Genomic DNA, 19,053 nt, shown 5'->3' with positions numbered 1-19,053 from the left:
TCAATTACAATTCTTAATTTAGAATTCTTTAATTTTAGTGTCCAGAAAAAGAATAGGAATTTATTTGTTTATTAGAATGCTTTTAACAGATTTTCAAAATAAAATAAAATTGCTTTAACGGGTTGGGTTGGATGGGATATTAATATTAATTCAAAATTATTAATAATTAGATAATTAGTAAGTAGCCAAGCACCTTGTGCTCAGATGGCATGTAGTGACCTCTCCCATGTGGGAAGTCATGAGATCGAGCCTCAGTGGAGGCGTTGTTGACTCTTTGTGCTTCATTAGGTTGAGAAAGTATATTTGAACAGATACTACAATGTAATAGAGTCAGTAACATCAAAAAAAAAAAGAGAGTTTCTTAAAAAAAAATACAAGTCGTAGATATTTTGTAAAAAAAGATTTAATATTGAATTTATTTTTAATGATGTGTCATCTCCTCCTTCACCGCCGATGTAAAGCGTCTATAGGTGCATCAAATATTAATCCTTTTCCTAATTCAAACCTTAATCAAAATTCTGCGGACAAAATAAATCCACTGCCAGCACACAATATTTTCCTAATAAAGCAGCTTTTCCACCGCACACTGTTCGCTATATTTTCTTCAAAGTCGAAGTCGGAGCCGAGAAGTGCAAACTCAACGACGCAGTTTTCTGACTGTCTCGCCCACACTGCCCAGCCATAGCGAAGGTTTGGAGTTTGGATTCTCAAGAGTAGCTGTTCGCGCCGCACATCAGCCTAAAAATCGAGGTATTTAATTTGAGCATACGCAAATTAGCAAAATTAGGGATTTAGGGTTCTAGCGGTAATCTGCAATCACAAATTCACAAGTTGTTTAATGCTTGTATAGTTGTATTGTCGAATTTGTTGGCGACTGGCAACGGATTCACCCTTTGAGCTCCCTGAGGAATTTCATTATCTCTGTAATTTCTCAGCTCACAAGGTTGCTTTTACTGCCTTCAATGTGAGTTTTCAATTGATTCTTTATTATTTACACTATTGGATTTCCTCTTCTTTCTTTTTGCTGGTTAATTTATGTGGGGAGGATTATTGATATTATATGTCTTTACAAATAAATAAATAAACAATCTGCTGCCTTCCCCTGTGTGTATGTATACATTCTTCCGCCTTTCCTTTCAATCCCAGACACTAACTTCATACTGTGATTATAATCTTTAGGGATTAATGTTCAATAGATGTTTCGTAGTGCGATTGAAATTGATTTCGATATATGATTTATTTGTGTTTTCTACTCTGCAATTTTTCATCCTTTTGTGTTGCAATTTAATTGCTATCGCGGTATCACCAAGTGCACTCATTTTAGGATATTGTTTTAATTTTAATTTGTTTCTTCTTTAAATTGCATATGTTGAAGTTATGTAAATGATGTCGGGAAGAGATCGAATCAGTCAACTTCCTATAGAAATACTTGACAATATTTGGGATTTTGCCGATCGTAGAAGCTGCTAGAACTGCCGTTTTGTCTACCATTTGGAGAGATTGTTGGTCCAGTCTCACACAGCTTAACTTTGATGATAAGTTCTTTGCTTATGTTGGGGAAAAATATTCTGGCAGTTATAATCGCACATCAACCTGTATGTATGTAATCAACAAAGTTCTCATGCGGCACCATGGACCTATTCGGAAATTTGCCTTGGTTTTTGATTGTGACTCACCAATCATGAGTGATACGCATGGTTCTCGAAAATTTGACTTCGATCAATGGTTCCTTTTTATCACTCAAAAAGGTGTTGAAGAAATGAACTTTACTTTTCGAACAGAGTTTGGTCCAAATAGATGCTTCGGGCTCCCAAATTGCATATTATCTTGCTCAACTCTCAAGAGGTTGGATCTCTGCGGAGTAATATTTCCACCAACAATAAATGCCCCTTTCGTATTTCCGAATGTCACTTCACTTAGTTTTGATGTCGTTATCTTTAGTGCTATTAATATGAATTGTGTTATAGATGTTCCTATGCTTGAGACTCTTTCATTCAACAATTGTGTAAATACATCATATTTCAACATTAAGGCTCCCAGGCTTGGCAGTTTAACACTCCAGTATTATTGCAATGATGACGATATCGACGATTATGTTCCTATTCTCCCGGTTAGCTTGGACTTGTCATTTATTCATACTCTTTGTTTGGATTTCAATTTCAAGCCTTTCAAGGTATATTAGCCAGTACTTTCTTCCTTATTTTTTGCGGACTATTATTTATTTGAAATATATTTTATGAACTAATCCGTTTTATATATCTTTTTGTTTCCAAGCTTTTTGCCAGCGAACTTACTAGATGGGGACCTGAACTAAATGTGGAATGCGTGGAGTTATACGATGTCAATGTTCTTTATGATGATGACTTCTCTTCATTTATTCATTCATTACTAATATGTCCGAAATTACGCAAGCTTGACATATATCATTTATACGTAATCTTCATTTTCATTGATAGATTATTTAATGAAATTCTACTTGTTCTATTATTGTTTCGCATTACTTAATACAAGGTTATACCGGTGTAAAAGATGAATTGATTGAGGCTTTTTTTTTTTTTGAAGTTTTATGCAGAAATCTCTAGATCTATACTTTGGGAGGAACTTCAAAGTGCAGCTAAAGTGCTTAAAATGCTTCACACTTTTAAGCTTAGATTATTCAATGGGTCAAGGTTTGAATTGCAATTCATCGAGGTGCTACTTGCTTGCTTTCCCGCACTTGAAAAGGTTGTCATTATTCGCCATATGGAGTTTGATTCCAATGAAGAGTTTGAAATCATGCAAAAGTTTTTTCATTTTCCTCGTGCATCAAAGAAAGCAAAAATTGTTTACATATAAGCATCTTATTATATTTTTGTTGAATTAATATATGCATCTCCTTGATTCACTCTTTGAGTTCAATATTTTGTAATGTACTAATGGTTAACTCGAGTATCCTTACTAGTTGAATCTTCGAGAACACTACCCTTTTTTGGTTTTGAATTAATCTTATGGTTGCTAGCTAGTTATCTACAAATATGCCAAAGGGAATGGACCTATTTTGTTGTGCTTTATAAAAAAGTTAAAAATATAAGAATTTTTATTTTCAATAATGACATAATGCATCATTCCTCCAAGATAGAACTCTAACAAGCCAGACGGCTGAAAAAAGAAAAAGAAAAAAAATATGGTGTTGATGAAATCAATCTTTCTTGTTCAGTAAAAGGATACAGGGTGCCGAATTGTATATTTTCCTTCCGAACGCACAAGAGATTTAGGGTGTGTTTGGTTCGCACATGAAAATTGGAATCGGAATGTGAATCAAATATTTTGTAATGGTAATGAGTTTTGGTGAAAGTATTTTGCATGTTTGGTAGTAGGGTGAAATTTGAATGATTATCATTATTGTTGTTTGATTATGTATGATCCTATAATGGGTATAAATGTTTTAAAAATACAATTACAAAAAATCAAGACAAATTATTTTAATATAAAGACATCCAAAACATCACTATGAACAAAACAATAAAATAAAATAAAAAATCTAAAAGCACTAATCTAAACTTAAAAATCAAATTACCAATTAAAAAGAAAATAATGGAATGAAACCCTTATTTTATTAGGGAATGAGTTTTCTAATTAAGGGGTAATCAAATCTCATAATAGTGTTCTAAAAACCTATCGACTAAACAATAATAATGACTTTGATTTCCATTTCGAATAGCTAAACCCCTAAACCAAACACAACCTTAGTCTTTCTAAAATCTGTATGAACTAGTGAATGCTTATTGTGTCCTTCCAAATGTCACATCACTTTATCCAGGGACGGAGCCAGATATTCGATAGGTTTTATCCAGATAAGGCCAGACGCAAGCAACAGTTATAACGAGCATATGCAGTTCACAACAGATAAGGCAGATAAGGCAAAGCATAATCAATGATCGTAACCCAACATGAACAATCCCCAATATAAGTCCCATAGTCACATCCCCCAAGACACTCGTAATCACAACTCGTCCATGTCACAACACATAACACACTTTGTTGGCGCCACAGGACCAATCGCATGCCCATACATGAGGGTCAGCGCATATAGCTCTGACACGGCCCGCAGCACCATGCCCCGTATCGCAACACGGGGAGGTCGATCGCAACCGACCGATGAACCGCAGCTCATCATAATGTTTGATCGCAACCAAACAGTGGACCGCAGCCCAAGAGAGTGTCATCTGACCGCAGTCAGGATAAAGGACGAACCGCAGCTCGTATAGAAACGTTTGATCGCAACCAAACGGTGGACCGCAGCCCAAGAGAATGTCATCTGACCGCAGCCAGGAATACCAATCTGACCGCAGCCAGCTTCTGAACCGCAGCTCAGGATAACCAATCCGATCGCAACCGAATTGGGGTAGCACACACACATAACACATAGCAAGCACATGCAACCCACGTTACACATCGGGAAGGGGGATAAAGCGTATAACAAACCTATGCGTGATCCATCACATACTAAGAATAGTCCTAAGGGGTTCATACTTCCTTCACCTAGGTCAACGGGATACCAATTCATCTAGCATGCGATATAACAGACTCATAAACCTACGAACGGTACCCGAAACATCAAACTAGACATAGGCACGACAACGGGGTCCGTTGGGACACCACGGGAATCGGGGAAACATCAAACGGGGAAACCGGGAGCCCGAGGTAGGGTACTTTCCAGCGGGTAGCCGGTGGGTGGGGGTCCACCCGCCGGCTGCCACTGTTCCGGGCAGCGGGTGCCCGGCGGGCAGCTGCCCGCCCGCCGGCTACCCGCTGCCGGAGCTGCCCGAGAATGCCGCGGGTAGGTGGCGGGTCCCCTACCCCCACCTACCCCCCACTGACTCTTTTCATCACTTTTCGCCCCGGGAACCGTTGTGGAACCCGAAACCATGCTTAGGCACTTTACAACGCAATTAACAACAACAAGTAGACAATTAACGGATCAAATACGGGAAACGAACGGCACATGGCCTATCATGCTTTTCTAAACATAATCAACACCCAAACATGCGATTTCCCACCCGATAATCCAAGAATCAAAGCATACGGTACTACCTAGGGTTCTAATCACTTTTATATCAACAAGAATACGATTCGTCTTCTAATTGCAAGATTCGGTAGGAACAACACGTAATCATCAAGGATACCAATTAATCATCAAGAACATCATAATCATCAAGAACAACACATAATCATCAAGAATCCCAATTAATCATCAAGAACATCACAATTATCAAGAAACTCCCAATATCAAGATTATCAAGATTCCCCATGGAATCATTAAATCAACATCAATAATAATCATAGTAATTCGCCATTCACAATCATACGGGGGAAACCCTAAGGGGAAATCATAGCTATGAAAATAGGTTTTGTTGAGACATGGGTTACCTCTTAGCCTTAATTAATTCCTTGGCTATGAAGGATCTTTCTTTAAGCTTCCTTGCTTTCTTGATTTCTCCTAAGGGGATTCTTGGAGCTCTTTTGGGGGTGGTGGGGCGTTATTCTTGTGGGGGGTTCTAGGTGCCTCTTAAGTCCCCTATTTATATATTTATGAGTCCTGGTTAGGAACTAATATTATAGGCTTGCTAATTCTATTCCTTTTGGAACTAAGGATTGGGTTTAGGGATAAGGGTCCATGGCCCATAGTGGACCATATTAATTAATTAAAGGGAATCCTAATCGTAGTCTGAATAGTAAAAGGCCTACTTCCTTTATTCCTAATAGATAACTAGTTCTAGGATTCCTAATTAGAATCTGAATAGTAAAGGGTTTACTTTCTTTATTCCTAATAGGCTTAGGACTCTAATTTAGGCAAGGGTCCACGGTTCATGGTGGACCTTTATTAATTAATCAAAGGAAACCTAACCGAATTAAATTATATTTAATTATTATTAACGGGATTAATTTAATAATTAATCCGGGATTGAAGGCCGTAACACGGGGTGTTACAGTAAGATCAAGAAAGACAAGGAGTCTTTTTAATTAATGAGTTTCTCAAAAGTTGTGATGGATGGGATGAGTGATGTGACAAGTTTGTAGGGGTAGGAGTAGAGTCATACTAGGAGAGAGTAGTGGAAGTTGTTTGAAATTTATATTTCAATACACATTTTAATTTTGTAGTGGTGGAATTAATATATAGATATATAAGGTAGCCGAGTCGGGTAAGGAAACATGCAGGTATAGGGTTCTTAATGACGAGAAAATTAAAAGTAAGTAGGAGAGGTTTAGAATTTTATTTTTCCTGCAACAAATAAACAACAACCACGTTTGAAAAAAAATAACTTGAGATTATTTGTTGTACCTGGTGTGGTAGATTAAGCTGTGGGATTGCAAACCCCAAGGGCAGCTCTAAGCAGTTCAAATCTCGATTTGTCTAAAGGCTTGGTGAATAGATCTGCAAGATTTTTATCTGTTGGAGTATATTCCAAGATAATTTCTTTCTCTTCGACTAGTTCACGAATAAAGTGGTGTCGAATGTCTATGTGTTTCGTCCTGGAGTGTTGGACTGGATTTTTAGAGATGTTGATTGCGCTGGTGTTGTCACAGAACAATGTCATACTCTGTTGTTCTATACCATAGTCGATTAACATCTGACCCATCCAGAGTAATTGTGTACAACAACTACCCGCCGCTATATACTCAGCTTCAGCTATGCTGAGTGAAATCGAGTTCTGCTTTTTACTTAGCCAGGCGACTAGATTTTTTCCGATAAAGAAACATCCGCCTGATGTACTTTTTCTATCGTCAGCGTTTCCTGCCCAGTCAGCATCACTGTATCCTGCAAGATTCAGATTAGTATCATTCGAGTACCAAATACCATAATTTATCGTACCTTTAACGTATTTTATAATACGCTTTACCGCCTTTAAGTGTGACTCTTTTGGATCGGCTTGATAGCGTGCACACATCCCAACACTTACCATAATATCTGGTCGACTGGCTGTTAAGTATAGTAGACTGCCTATCAAACTTCTGTACATAGTAGAGTCTACAGACGTTCCTTTTTCATCTTTGAACAATTTTGTAGTCGTGAAGAAAAGAGTACGAGCATCTTTTGCAGATTCAAGCCCAAATTTTGATAGAAGATTTTTCGCATATTTTTCTTGTGAAATAAAAATCCCTTCTTTAGTTTGACTTACTTGTAATCCAAGAAAATAGGTTAGTTCATCTATCATGCTCATTTCAAACTCCTGTTGCATTACCTTTACTAGCTGGTCTGTCTCTCCTAGGTGTCTCTCCTAGTTGCATTACCTTTACTACACACACACACACTATATATATATATTATATACACACACACTGTACACACAATATATATATATATATATATATATATATATATATAGTGTGTGTGTGTAGTATATATATATATACACAGTGTGTGTGTAGTATATATATATATACACAGTGTGTGTGTAGTGTATATATATACACCTAGGAGAGACAGACCAGCTTGTAAAGGTAATGCAACAGGAGTTTGAAATGAGCATGATAGATGAACTAACCTATTTTCTTGGATTACAAGTAAGTCAAACTAAAGAAGGGATTTTTATTTCACAAGAAAAATATGCGAAAAATCTTCTATCAAAATTTGGGCTTGAATCTGCAAAAGATGCTCGTACTCTTTTCTTCACGACTACAAAATTGTTCAAAGATGAAAAAGGAACGTCTGTAGACTCTACTATGTACAGAAGTTTGATAGGCAGTCTACTATACTTAACAGCCAGTCGACCAGATATTATGGTAAGTGTTGGGATGTGTGCACGCTATCAAGCCGATCCAAAAGAGTCACACTTAAAGGCGGTAAAGCGTATTATAAAATACGTTAAAGGTACGATAAATTATGGTATTTGGTACTCGAATGATACTAATCTGAATCTTGCAGGATACAGTGATGCTGACTGGGCAGGAAACGCTGACGATAGAAAAAGTACATCAGGCGGATGTTTCTTTATCGGAAAAAATCTAGTCGCCTGGCTAAGTAAAAAGCAGAACTCGATTTCACTCAGCATAGCTGAAGCTGAGTATATAGCGGCGGGTAGTTGTTGTACACAATTACTCTGGATGGGTCAGATGTTAATCGACTATGGTATAGAACAACAGAGTATGACATTGTTCTGTGACAACACCAGCGCAATCAACATCTCTAAAAATCCAGTCCAACACTCCAGGACGAAACACATAGACATTCGACACCACTTTATTCGTGAACTAGTCGAAGAGAAAGAAATTATCTTGGAATATACTCCAACAGATAAAAATCTTGCAGATCTATTCACCAAGCCTTTAGACAAATCGAGATTTGAACTGCTTAGAGCTGCCCTTGGGGTTTGCAATCCCACAGCTTAATCTACCACACCAGGTACAACAAATAATCTCTAGTTATTTTTTTTCAAACGTGGTTGTAGTTTATTTGTTGCAGGAAAAATAAAATTCTAAACCTCTCCTACTTACTTTTAATTTTCTCGTCATTAAGAACCCTATACCTGCATGTTTCCTTACCCGACTCGGCTACCTTATATATCTATATATTAATTCCACCACTACAAAATTAAAATGTGTATTGAAATATAAATTTCAAACAACTTCCACCACTCTCTCCTAGTATGACTCTACTCCTACCCCTACAAACTTGTCACATCACTCATCCCATCCATCACAACTTTTGAGAAACTCATTAATTAAAAAGACTCCTTGTCTTTCTTGATCTTACTGTAACACCCCGTGTTACGGCCTTCAATCCCGGATTAATTATTAAATTAATCCCGTTAATAATAATTAAATATGATTTAATTCGGTTAGGTTTCCTTTGATTAATTAATAAAGGTCCACCATGAACCGTGGACCCTTGCCTAAATTAGAGTCCTAAGCCTATTAGGAATAAAGAAAGTAAACCCTTTACTATTCAGATTCTAATTAGGAATCCTAGAACTAGTTATCTATTAGGAATAAAGGAAGTAGGCCTTTTACTATTCAGACTACGATTAGGATTCCCTTTAATTAATTAATATGGTCCACTATGGGTCATGGACCCTTATCCCTAAACCCAATCCTTAGTTCCAAAAGGAATAGAATTAGCAAGCCTATAATATTAGTTCCTAACCAGGACTCCTAAATATATAAATAGGGGACTTAAGAGGCACCTAGAACCCCCCACAAGAATAACGCCCCACCACCCCCAAAAGAGCTCCAAGAATCCCCTTAGGAGAAATCAAGAAAGCAAGGAAGCTTAAAGAAAGATCCTTCATAGCCAAGGAATTAATTAAGGCTAAGAGGTAACCCATGTCTCAACAAAACCTATTTTCATAGCTATGATTTCCCCTTAGGGTTTCCCCCGTATGATTGTGAATGGCGAATTACTATGATTATTATTGATGTTGATTTAATGATTCCATGGGGAATCTTGATAATCTTGATATTGGGAGTTTCTTGATAATTGTGATGTTCTTGATGATTAATTGGGATTCTTGATGATTATGTGTTGTTCTTGATGATTATGATGTTCTTGATGATTAATTGGTATCCTTGATGATTACGTGTTGTTCCTACCGAATCTTGCAATTAGAAGACGAATCGTATTCTTGTTGATATAAAAGTGATTAGAACCCTAGGTAGTACCGTATGCTTTGATTCTTGGATTATCGGGTGGGAAATCGCATGTTTGGGTGTTGATTATGTTTAGAAAAGCATGATAGGCCATGTGCCGTTCGTTTCCCGTATTTGATCCGTTAATTGTCTACTTGTTGTTGTTAATTGCGTTGTAAAGTGCCTAAGCATGGTTTCGGGTTCCACAACGGTTCCCGGGGCGAAAAGTGATGAAAAGAGTCAGTGGGGGGTAGGTGGGGGTAGGGGACCCGCCACCTACCCGCGGCATTCTCGGGCAGCTCCGGCAGCGGGTAGCCGGCGGGCGGGCAGCTGCCCGCCGGGCACCCGCTGCCCGGAACAGTGGCAGCCGGCGGGTGGACCCCCACCCACCGGCTACCCGCTGGAAAGTACCCTACCTCGGGCTCCCGGTTTCCCCGTTTGATGTTTCCCCGATTCCCGTGGTGTCCCAACGGACCCCGTTGTCGTGCCTATGTCTAGTTTGATGTTTCGGGTACCGTTCGTAGGTTTATGAGTCTGTTATATCGCATGCTAGATGAATTGGTATCCCGTTGACCTAGGTGAAGGAAGTATGAACCCCTTAGGACTATTCTTAGTATGTGATGGATCACGCATAGGTTTGTTATACGCTTTATCCCCCTTCCCGATGTGTAACGTGGGTTGCATGTGCTTGCTATGTGTTATGTGTGTGTGCTACCCCAATTCGGTTGCGATCGGATTGGTTATCCTGAGCTGCGGTTCAGAAGCTGGCTGCGGTCAGATTGGTATTCCTGGCTGCGGTCAGATGACATTCTCTTGGGCTGCGGTCCACCGTTTGGTTTCGATCAAACGTTTCTATACGAGCTGCGGTTTGTCCTTTATCCTGACTGCGGTCAGATGACACTCTCTTGGGCTGCGGTCCACTGTTTGGTTGCGATCAAACATTATGATGAGCTGCGGTTCATCGGTCGGTTGCGATCGACCTCCCCGTGTTGCGATACGGGGCATGGTGCTGCGGGGCCGTGTCAGAGCTATATGCGCTGACCCTCATGTATGGGCATGCGATTGGTCCTGTGGCGCCAACAAAGTGTGTTATGTGTTGTGACATGGACGAGTTGTGATTACGAGTGTCTTGGGGGATGTGACTATGGGACTTATATTGGGGATTGTTCATGTTGGGTTACGATCATTGATTATGCTTTGCCTTATCTGCCTTATCTGTTGTGAACTGCATATGCTCGTTATAACTGTTGCTTGCGTCTGGCCTTATCTGGATAAAACCTATCGAATATCTGGCTCCGTCCCTGGATAAAGTGATGTGACATTTGGAAGGACACAATAAGCATTCATTAGTTCATACAGATTTTAGAAAGACTAAGGTTGTGTTTGGTTTAGGGGTTTAGCTATTCGAAATGGAAATCAAAGTCATTATTATTGTTTAGTCGATAGGTTTTTAGAACACTATTATGAGATTTGATTACCCCTTAATTAGAAAACTCATTCCCTAATAAAATAAGGGTTTCATTCCATTATTTTCTTTTTAATTGGTAATTTGATTTTTAAGTTTAGATTAGTGCTTTTAGATTTTTTATTTTATTTTATTGTTTTGTTCATAGTGATGTTTTGGATGTCTTTATATTAAAATAATTTGTCTTGATTTTTTGTAATTGTATTTTTAAAACATTTATACCCATTATAGGATCATACATAATCAAACAACAATAATGATAATCATTCAAATTTCACCCTACTACCAAACATGCAAAATACTTTCACCAAAACTCATTACCATTACAAAATATTTGATTCACATTCCGATTCCAATTTTCATGTGCGAACCAAACACACCCTAAATCTCTTGTGCGTTCGGAAGGAAAATATACAATTCGGCACCCTGTATCCTTTTACTGAACAAGAAAGATTGATTTCATCAACACCATATTTTTTTTCTTTTTCTTTTTTCAGCCGTCTGGCTTGTTAGAGTTCTATCTTGGAGGAATGATGCATTATGTCATTATTGAAAATAAAAATTCTTATATTTTTAACTTTTTTATAAAGCACAACAAAATAGGTCCATTCCCTTTGGCATATTTGTAGATAACTAGCTAGCAACCATAAGATTAATTCAAAACCAAAAAAGGGTAGTGTTCTCGAAGATTCAACTAGTAAGGATACTCGAGTTAACCATTAGTACATTACAAAATATTGAACTCAAAGAGTGAATCAAGGAGATGCATATATTAATTCAACAAAAATATAATAAGATGCTTATATGTAAACAATTTTTGCTTTCTTTGATGCACGAGGAAAATGAAAAAACTTTTGCATGATTTCAAACTCCTCATTGGAATCAAACTCCATATGGCGAATAATGACAACCTTTTCAAGTGCGGGAAAGCAAGCAAGTAGCACCTCGATGAATTGCAATTCAAACCTTGACCCATTGAATAATCTAAGCTTAAAAGTGTGAAGCATTTTAAGCACTTTAGCTGCACTTTGAAGTTCCTCCCAAAGTATAGATCTAGAGATTTCTGCATAAAACTTCAAAAAAAAAAAAAAAGCCTCAATCAATTCATCTTTTACACCGGTATAACCTTGTATTAAGTAATGCGAAACAATAATAGAACAACTAGAATTTCATTAAATAATCTATCAATGAAAATGAAGATTACGTATAAATGATATATGTCAAGCTTGCGTAATTTCGGACATATTAGTAATGAATGAATAAATGAAGAGAAGTCATCATCATAAAGAACATTGACATCGTATAACTCCACGCATTCCACATTTAGTTCAGGTCCCCATCTAGTAAGTTCGCTGGCAAAAAGCTTGGAAACAAAAAGATATATAAAACGGATTAGTTCATAAAATATATTTCAAATAAATAATAGTCCGCAAAAAATAAGGAAGAAAGTACTGGCTAATATACCTTGAAAGGCTTGAAATTGAAATCCAAACAAAGAGTATGAATAAATGACAAGTCCAAGCTAACCGGGAGAATAGGAACATAATCGTCGATATCGTCATCATTGCAATAATACTGGAGTGTTAAACTGCCAAGCCTGGGAGCCTTAATGTTGAAATATGATGTATTTACACAATTGTTGAATGAAAGAGTCTCAAGCATAGGAACATCTATAACACAATTCATATTAATAGCACTAAAGATAACGACATCAAAACTAAGTGAAGTGACATTCGGAAATACGAAAGGGGCATTTATTGTTGGTGGAAATATTACTCCGCAGAGATCCAACCTCTTGAGAGTTGAGCAAGATAATATGCAATTTGGGAGCCCGAAGCATCTATTTGGACCAAACTCTGTTCGAAAAGTAAAGTTCATTTCTTCAACACCTTTTTGAGTGATAAAAAGGAACCATTGATCGAAGTCAAATTTTCGAGAACCATGCGTATCACTCATGATTGGTGAGTCACAATCAAAAACCAAGGCAAATTTCCGAATAGGTCCATGGTGCCGCATGAGAACTTTGTTGATTACATACATACAGGTTGATGTGCGATTATAACTGCCAGAATATTTTTCCCCAACATAAGCAAAGAACTTATCATCAAAGTTAAGCTGTGTGAGACTGGACCAACAATCTCTCCAAATGGTAGACAAAACGGCAGTTCTAGCAGCTTCTACGATCGGCAAAAATCCCAAAATATTGTCAAGTATTTCTATAGGAAGTTGACTGATTCGATCTCTTCCCGACATCATTTACATAACTTCAACATATGCAATTTAAAGAAGAAACAAATTAAAATTAAAACAATATCCTAAAATGAGTGCACTTGGTGATACCGCGATAGCAATTAAATTGCAACACAAAAGGATGAAAAATTGCAGAGTAGAAAACACAAATAAATCATATATCGAAATCAATTTCAATCGCACTACGAACATCTATTGAACATTAATCCCTAAAGATTATAATCACAGTATGAAGTTAGTGTCTGGGATTGAAAGGAAAGGCGGAAGAATGTATACATACACACAGGGGAAGGCAGCAGATTGTTTATTTATTTATTTGTAAAGACATATAATATCAATAATCCTCCCCCACATAATTAAACCAGCAAAAAGAAAGAAGAGGAAATCCCAATAGTGTAAATAATAAAGAATCAATTGAAAACTCACATTGAAGGCAGTAAAAGCAACCTTGTGAGCTGAGAAATTACAGAGATAATGAAATTCCTCAGGGAGCTCAAAGGGTGAATCCGTTGCCCAGTCGCCAACAAATTCGACAATACAACTATACAAGCATTAAACAACTTGTGAATTTGTGATTGCAGATTACCGCTAGAACCCTAAATCCCTAATTTTGCTAATTTGCGTATGCTCAAATTAAATACCTCGATTTTTAGGCTGATGTGCGGCGCGAACAGCTACTCTTGAGAATCCAAACTCCAAACCTTCGCTATGGCTGGGCAGTGTGGGCGAGACAGTCAGAAAACTGCGTCGTTGAGTTTGCACTTCTCGGCTCCGACTTCGACTTTGAAGAAAATATAGCGAACAGTGTGCGGTGGAAAAGCTGCTTTATTAGGAAAATATTGTGTGCTGGCAGTGGATTTATTTTGTCCGCAGAATTTTGATTAAGGTTTGAATTAGGAAAAGGATTAATATTTGATGCACCTATAGACGCTTTACATCGGCGGTGAAGGAGGAGATGACACATCATTAAAAATAAATTCAATATTAATCGGATCTTTTTTACAAAATATCTACGACTTGTATTTTTTTTTAAGAAACTCTTTTTATTTCTAATTAATAAAATATATCTATTTTTCCTAAAAACATACTTATTACTTACTAATTATCTAATTATTAATAATTTTGAATTAATATTAATATCCCATCCAACCCAACCCGTTAAAGCAATTTTATTTTATTTTGAAAATCTGTTAAAAGCATTCTAATAAACAAATAAATTCCTATTCTTTTTCTGGACACTAAAATTAAAGAATTCTAAATTAAGAATTGTAATTGATATGTAAATTATTATATTTATAATTATGAATTTTTAAATTTTAATTAACAAAAACCATCGAATTTCCTATATCTATCTTAACTCCTAAATCTATTTAAACCCCTAAACTCTTAAATTTAAATTAACAACCTTAGTCACTATTAGAAACAATTGCAACATCTTGTAAGAATATATATTCATCAAAATCCAAATTTTCTCTTTCAAAAGAACCCAACCTGTCAATCTTTTCTCTTTGTCAGAATCTTTATCTGTATTATTAGTAAAGAGTTCTTTTCGGTAAGTTGTTGTTTATATCTATTTTTTTATTGTTGAAATTATCTTTTAAGCTATTGATTTTTATTTTATTTTATTTTTTTAATTTGTAAACTCTAAAAATCTATACTTTAATTTTGATATAAAGTGGAAAGGTTGAGTTTGTAACTTGATTTATGGGTTTTTGGTTTTAAATTTTAAGAGCATAATATGCATAATTTTGTTAGTGGCTAAGAATGATGATCGAACATTGTAATGACTATATTGTTCATCTCTCATATGTTTTCTCTTTTTACTATTTTTCTGCTTGGTGACAATAATCTTTAACCTAGAATATACTACTATTCATGGGTTTACTTGTGTTCTAATCCCTTTATATATTTCTTTATAGATTAATAATGGCTACTTTCCAATGATAAAGACCATAATATAGTCGAAATTGAAGATCATGGTTGTGAAATTACTACAGAATTGAGTGAAAGCAATCATGATGAATTGGTGAATAATGGTGAATTTAATATAGGTGAGATCGAACAAAATGCCAATGCGGATGCGAAGAGTGATGTGAATAATGACGCAATAGAGTTATGTATTGGAATGGAGTTTCAATCACTAGATGATGCTTTAATGTGCTATACTAATTATGCAAAATATGAAGGTCTTGGAATTCGCAAAAGCCGCATAGTAAAGTCTAGAAAGAATCAAATGGTTATTGGACAAGAGTTTGTTTGTTCAAAGCAAGGTTACCGTGCAAAAAATATTTAGAGCGAGACAACAGGAAAAAACCTCCATATGATAAAACACGCATGGGATGCAAAGCCATGATTTATGTATCTAGAAAAGACGAAGACAAATGGGTAATATCTAAATTTACTAAAGATCATAGTCATGTGCTTGTTTTTTGAAGTAGAATGGGAAAAAAAAAATTCTTGACAATTATGCTTTACGAGGAAATAGTTGGCTTGAGAAGTTGTATTCCATTCGTGAAAAATGGATTCCTGCTTATGTACGTACTAGTTTTTGTGCTGGAATGTCTACTACTCAAAGAAGTGAAAGTATGAATAAGTACATTAAATAAAGATTATATAAATGCTAATACACCAATAAGTAAGTTTGTTGTTCAATATGACAAGGCTCTTGACGCAAGGTACAATAAAGAAAGGGAGAAAACCTTCAAAACATTGAATTCAAAACCTATCTTAAAAACATTGTATCCAATGGAGGAAGAAGCTTCAAAGGTTTATACAAGAAAGATGTTTAGAATGTTTCAAGACGAATTGATTCATTCTCAGCAATTTGTTGCAGAAAAAATTATTACTATTGAGCATGAGTCTGTATATAGGGTGCATGAGTTTGACAAAGAAAAACCAGAGTACATAGTGACATTCATGAGTTCGTCAACAACGATAGAGTGCTCATGTCACATGTTTGAATTTTTGGGCATCCTTTGTAGACACCAGTTGATGGTTCTTATCAAGAAAAATGTATATTCTTTACCTATGCACTACATTTTAAAAAAGTGGACAACAGATGCCAAAAAAGGAGAAATTACAAGCACATCAAATGAAGAAGATATGAGTAGTTACAATATGTGTTCAACATCATTGTTTAATAATATCATGGTTCACTCATTACAACTTTCTGAAAAAGCTTCACGTTCAAAAAAGCATTATGACACCACAATAGAATGCTTGCAATGTTTATTCAAAAAGTTAGATGCATTGAAGATTGATGATGACATGACTAGTACCACTGGTTGTTTGACAAGCATGATAAGTCATCAAGATGATGATGATAATAATGTAGCAATGCGTGATCCTCCTCGTGTGACTACTAAAGGTCGTCCTCGGTCTATCAGAATGAAAAGAGCTTTAGAGCTTAAAAGTAATGGAATTACATGTTCAACTCTAAAAAAGAAAGGGCATACCAAGCGTACTTGTGCATTGAAAAATAAAAATATGGTATGTAGTATGAACTTATTTTATAGTTCCATTTAAATTTCTTTATTTTTAAATATTATTTAATATTCATAATAATAATTTTCTTTAATCTCTTATTGTAGAATTTAATTGCAGATCGACAACAATTGTCAATTGGGACAAATGAAAAGAATTGATTTTGATCGATGAGAACAATGAAGACATAAGAAATGTGGTTCGTTTTATTTTTAACTAGTACTCCACCCGTGCATTGCACGGTATGAAAATAAATAAAGAAATTCATAAATAGTTATATATATATATATATATATATATATATATATATGCACACACACACATAGACAAGTATATAGTTACACATAATTGTACATATACGATTGCAAAAATATTAAATAAGTACTAAGGTCACCAAAATAACATGCAATTTATAACAAAGATTTAATAATATGTAGTTGTTATAAATTATAAATTATTAAACACTTCTTTGTACACAACATTCATCGTTGAAGAAGCACACTTTTCATCTTCGTTGCGAATGAGTAACTTAAGCCCTCTTGGTGAACTGACTCTAGACAATGCAACATATAGCTGGCCATGTACAAAAACAGGTTTTCTCAGAAGTAGGCCAACAGTAGAAAGCATTTGTCCTTGACTTTTATTTATTGTTATTGCATAGGACAGCATAAGCGGGAACTGCCTCCTTTAAAATTTGAAGGGCAATGTACTGTCAAATGGTGTTAGGGACAGACGCGGGATCAGAACTTTGGAGCCTGCTGCATTGCCAAATAAGAGCTTTGCTTCAACAACGTGGTCTGCTAATCTTGTAATAATTAACCGTGTACCATTACACAACCCAGCTGAAGGGTCAATATTTCGCAACAACATAGCAGGAGACCCAATCTTCAATGTTAAGCAATGATTTGGTAACCCAGAACATTTTAGCCCGTTCAATAACTCCGGAGTGTGTAACCCAGCCACAACATCAGAGGTACTCTCAGTGGGGCAGACCGAATCAGAACTAAAATAGGTCCTACACTCGGCAACATTCAAGTTGGTCATGTACGCATTAACTTCGTCTACAACTTCAAGAGTTGGGGCCAAAATTACTCGACTAATTAAATAATCAGCGTCATGTTGTTCTCGAAACATAGGAAATGTACTTTCCACAATTCCTTGGATTGGATCACCATTTGTATGCAACAAATTCTCATGTGAAAAAAACTAATATTAATGTTTAGTAGTATAAAAAATGTTATAATCAATAATTATATCATACAATAGATACTTTAATTAGGCATTTCGTGAATACAAATTTACCTGGATTTTGTAACTCTCGTCGCTGATTGAACTCTGCATCATCACACAGAAGTGGCCAAACAACATCCCAAAGTTTTTCAGGTTGGCATAAACAATTAGACGTTAACAAAGTCACGAATAAACGGTGAAGAGCTGAGGCAGTGGACCAATGACTTGCTTCAAGTATTGCATCAACATATTCCTTCTCATCACAAATCAAACCACGAGCATAACACGCATCACGGAAACATGAATATTGAATTCCATCAACATTGCGAATCTCTTCAAAAGATATTGGACCACGAACTAAATTCAATAAACACCTAAGATAGAAGATCTCACCAGTACCAGGTGGCACATAAAACATACGGCCTATAGCAAAACCACATCTTCTTGGTTGCCATTGACGTTATTTTCTTTTCCACACGAAACAATGAGGCATTTCTCTATTGGTCAATTCCCTAGCTCGGGGATACCTCTTATTAGCTTCAAACCATGCTAAAAACATACTCTTAATTGTTTGTCTTTCAAGCACATTCTCAATAGATAAGTCATCATAAAAAACAATACTTTGTTCATTCGGCAGATGGAAGCTTAACCGTTCTACAGAGGGATTACGGAACTGGATGTCATAGCTGAACAAACGCCACACAGCTTCACACGGAGAAATATATCGACAATCATAATACATATTAATCTCATCAATAACTTCGCTACTATCTTCATAAATAAATATATCTGAACACATTTTTTAAAAATTCCAAGAATTCATAGCCAAGAGGAATTTGGTTTATGGTTTCTTTAATTACTTAACTTTCACTGGTATGACTAATATGGGCTTTGTATTATTTGTTTACAGTGATGTAGCCATTTGATTGGTCAATAATCCATAGCACTGGACTTCCAAATTGTGGATACTCACAGAACATTCAAACACAAACGGCCAACACTCTGTTCAAATGGTAATA

The 19,053-nt window shown here is 36.1% G+C and overlaps 2 protein-coding genes across 2 annotated transcripts; one reads left to right on the top strand and one right to left on the bottom strand.

Moving 5' to 3' along the window:
- Positions 1 to 1,621: 1,621 nt before the first annotated feature.
- LOC109188697 lies at positions 1,622 to 2,835 on the top strand. Its single transcript, XM_019339328.1, has 3 exons — positions 1,622 to 2,173; positions 2,275 to 2,433; positions 2,563 to 2,835. Exons 1-3 carry the CDS (start codon positions 1,622 to 1,624, stop codon positions 2,833 to 2,835), a joined length of 984 nt encoding a protein of 327 aa, XP_019194873.1.
- An 8,888-nt stretch (positions 2,836 to 11,723) lies between these two features.
- On the bottom strand, positions 11,724 to 17,848 carry LOC109188696. The gene is made up of 6 exons (XM_019339326.1): positions 17,539 to 17,848; positions 17,307 to 17,436; positions 13,748 to 13,862; positions 12,536 to 12,676; positions 12,276 to 12,434; positions 11,724 to 12,144 (listed from the first exon to the last, which is right to left on the bottom strand). The coding sequence occupies exons 1-6, from the start codon at positions 17,846 to 17,848 to the stop codon at positions 11,872 to 11,874; spliced, it is 1,128 nt and encodes a 375-aa protein (XP_019194871.1). The 3' UTR covers positions 11,724 to 11,871.
- Between the last annotated feature and the right edge of the window lie 1,205 nt (positions 17,849 to 19,053).

This window comes from Ipomoea nil, unplaced genomic scaffold (assembly GCF_001879475.1).
Source record: "Ipomoea nil cultivar Tokyo-kokei standard unplaced genomic scaffold, Asagao_1.1 scaffold1474, whole genome shotgun sequence".
NCBI lineage: Eukaryota > Viridiplantae > Streptophyta > Magnoliopsida > Solanales > Convolvulaceae > Ipomoea > Ipomoea nil.
Note: the sequence above shows the minus strand (reverse complement) of the source record. Positions and strands in the feature narration are given on the sequence as shown.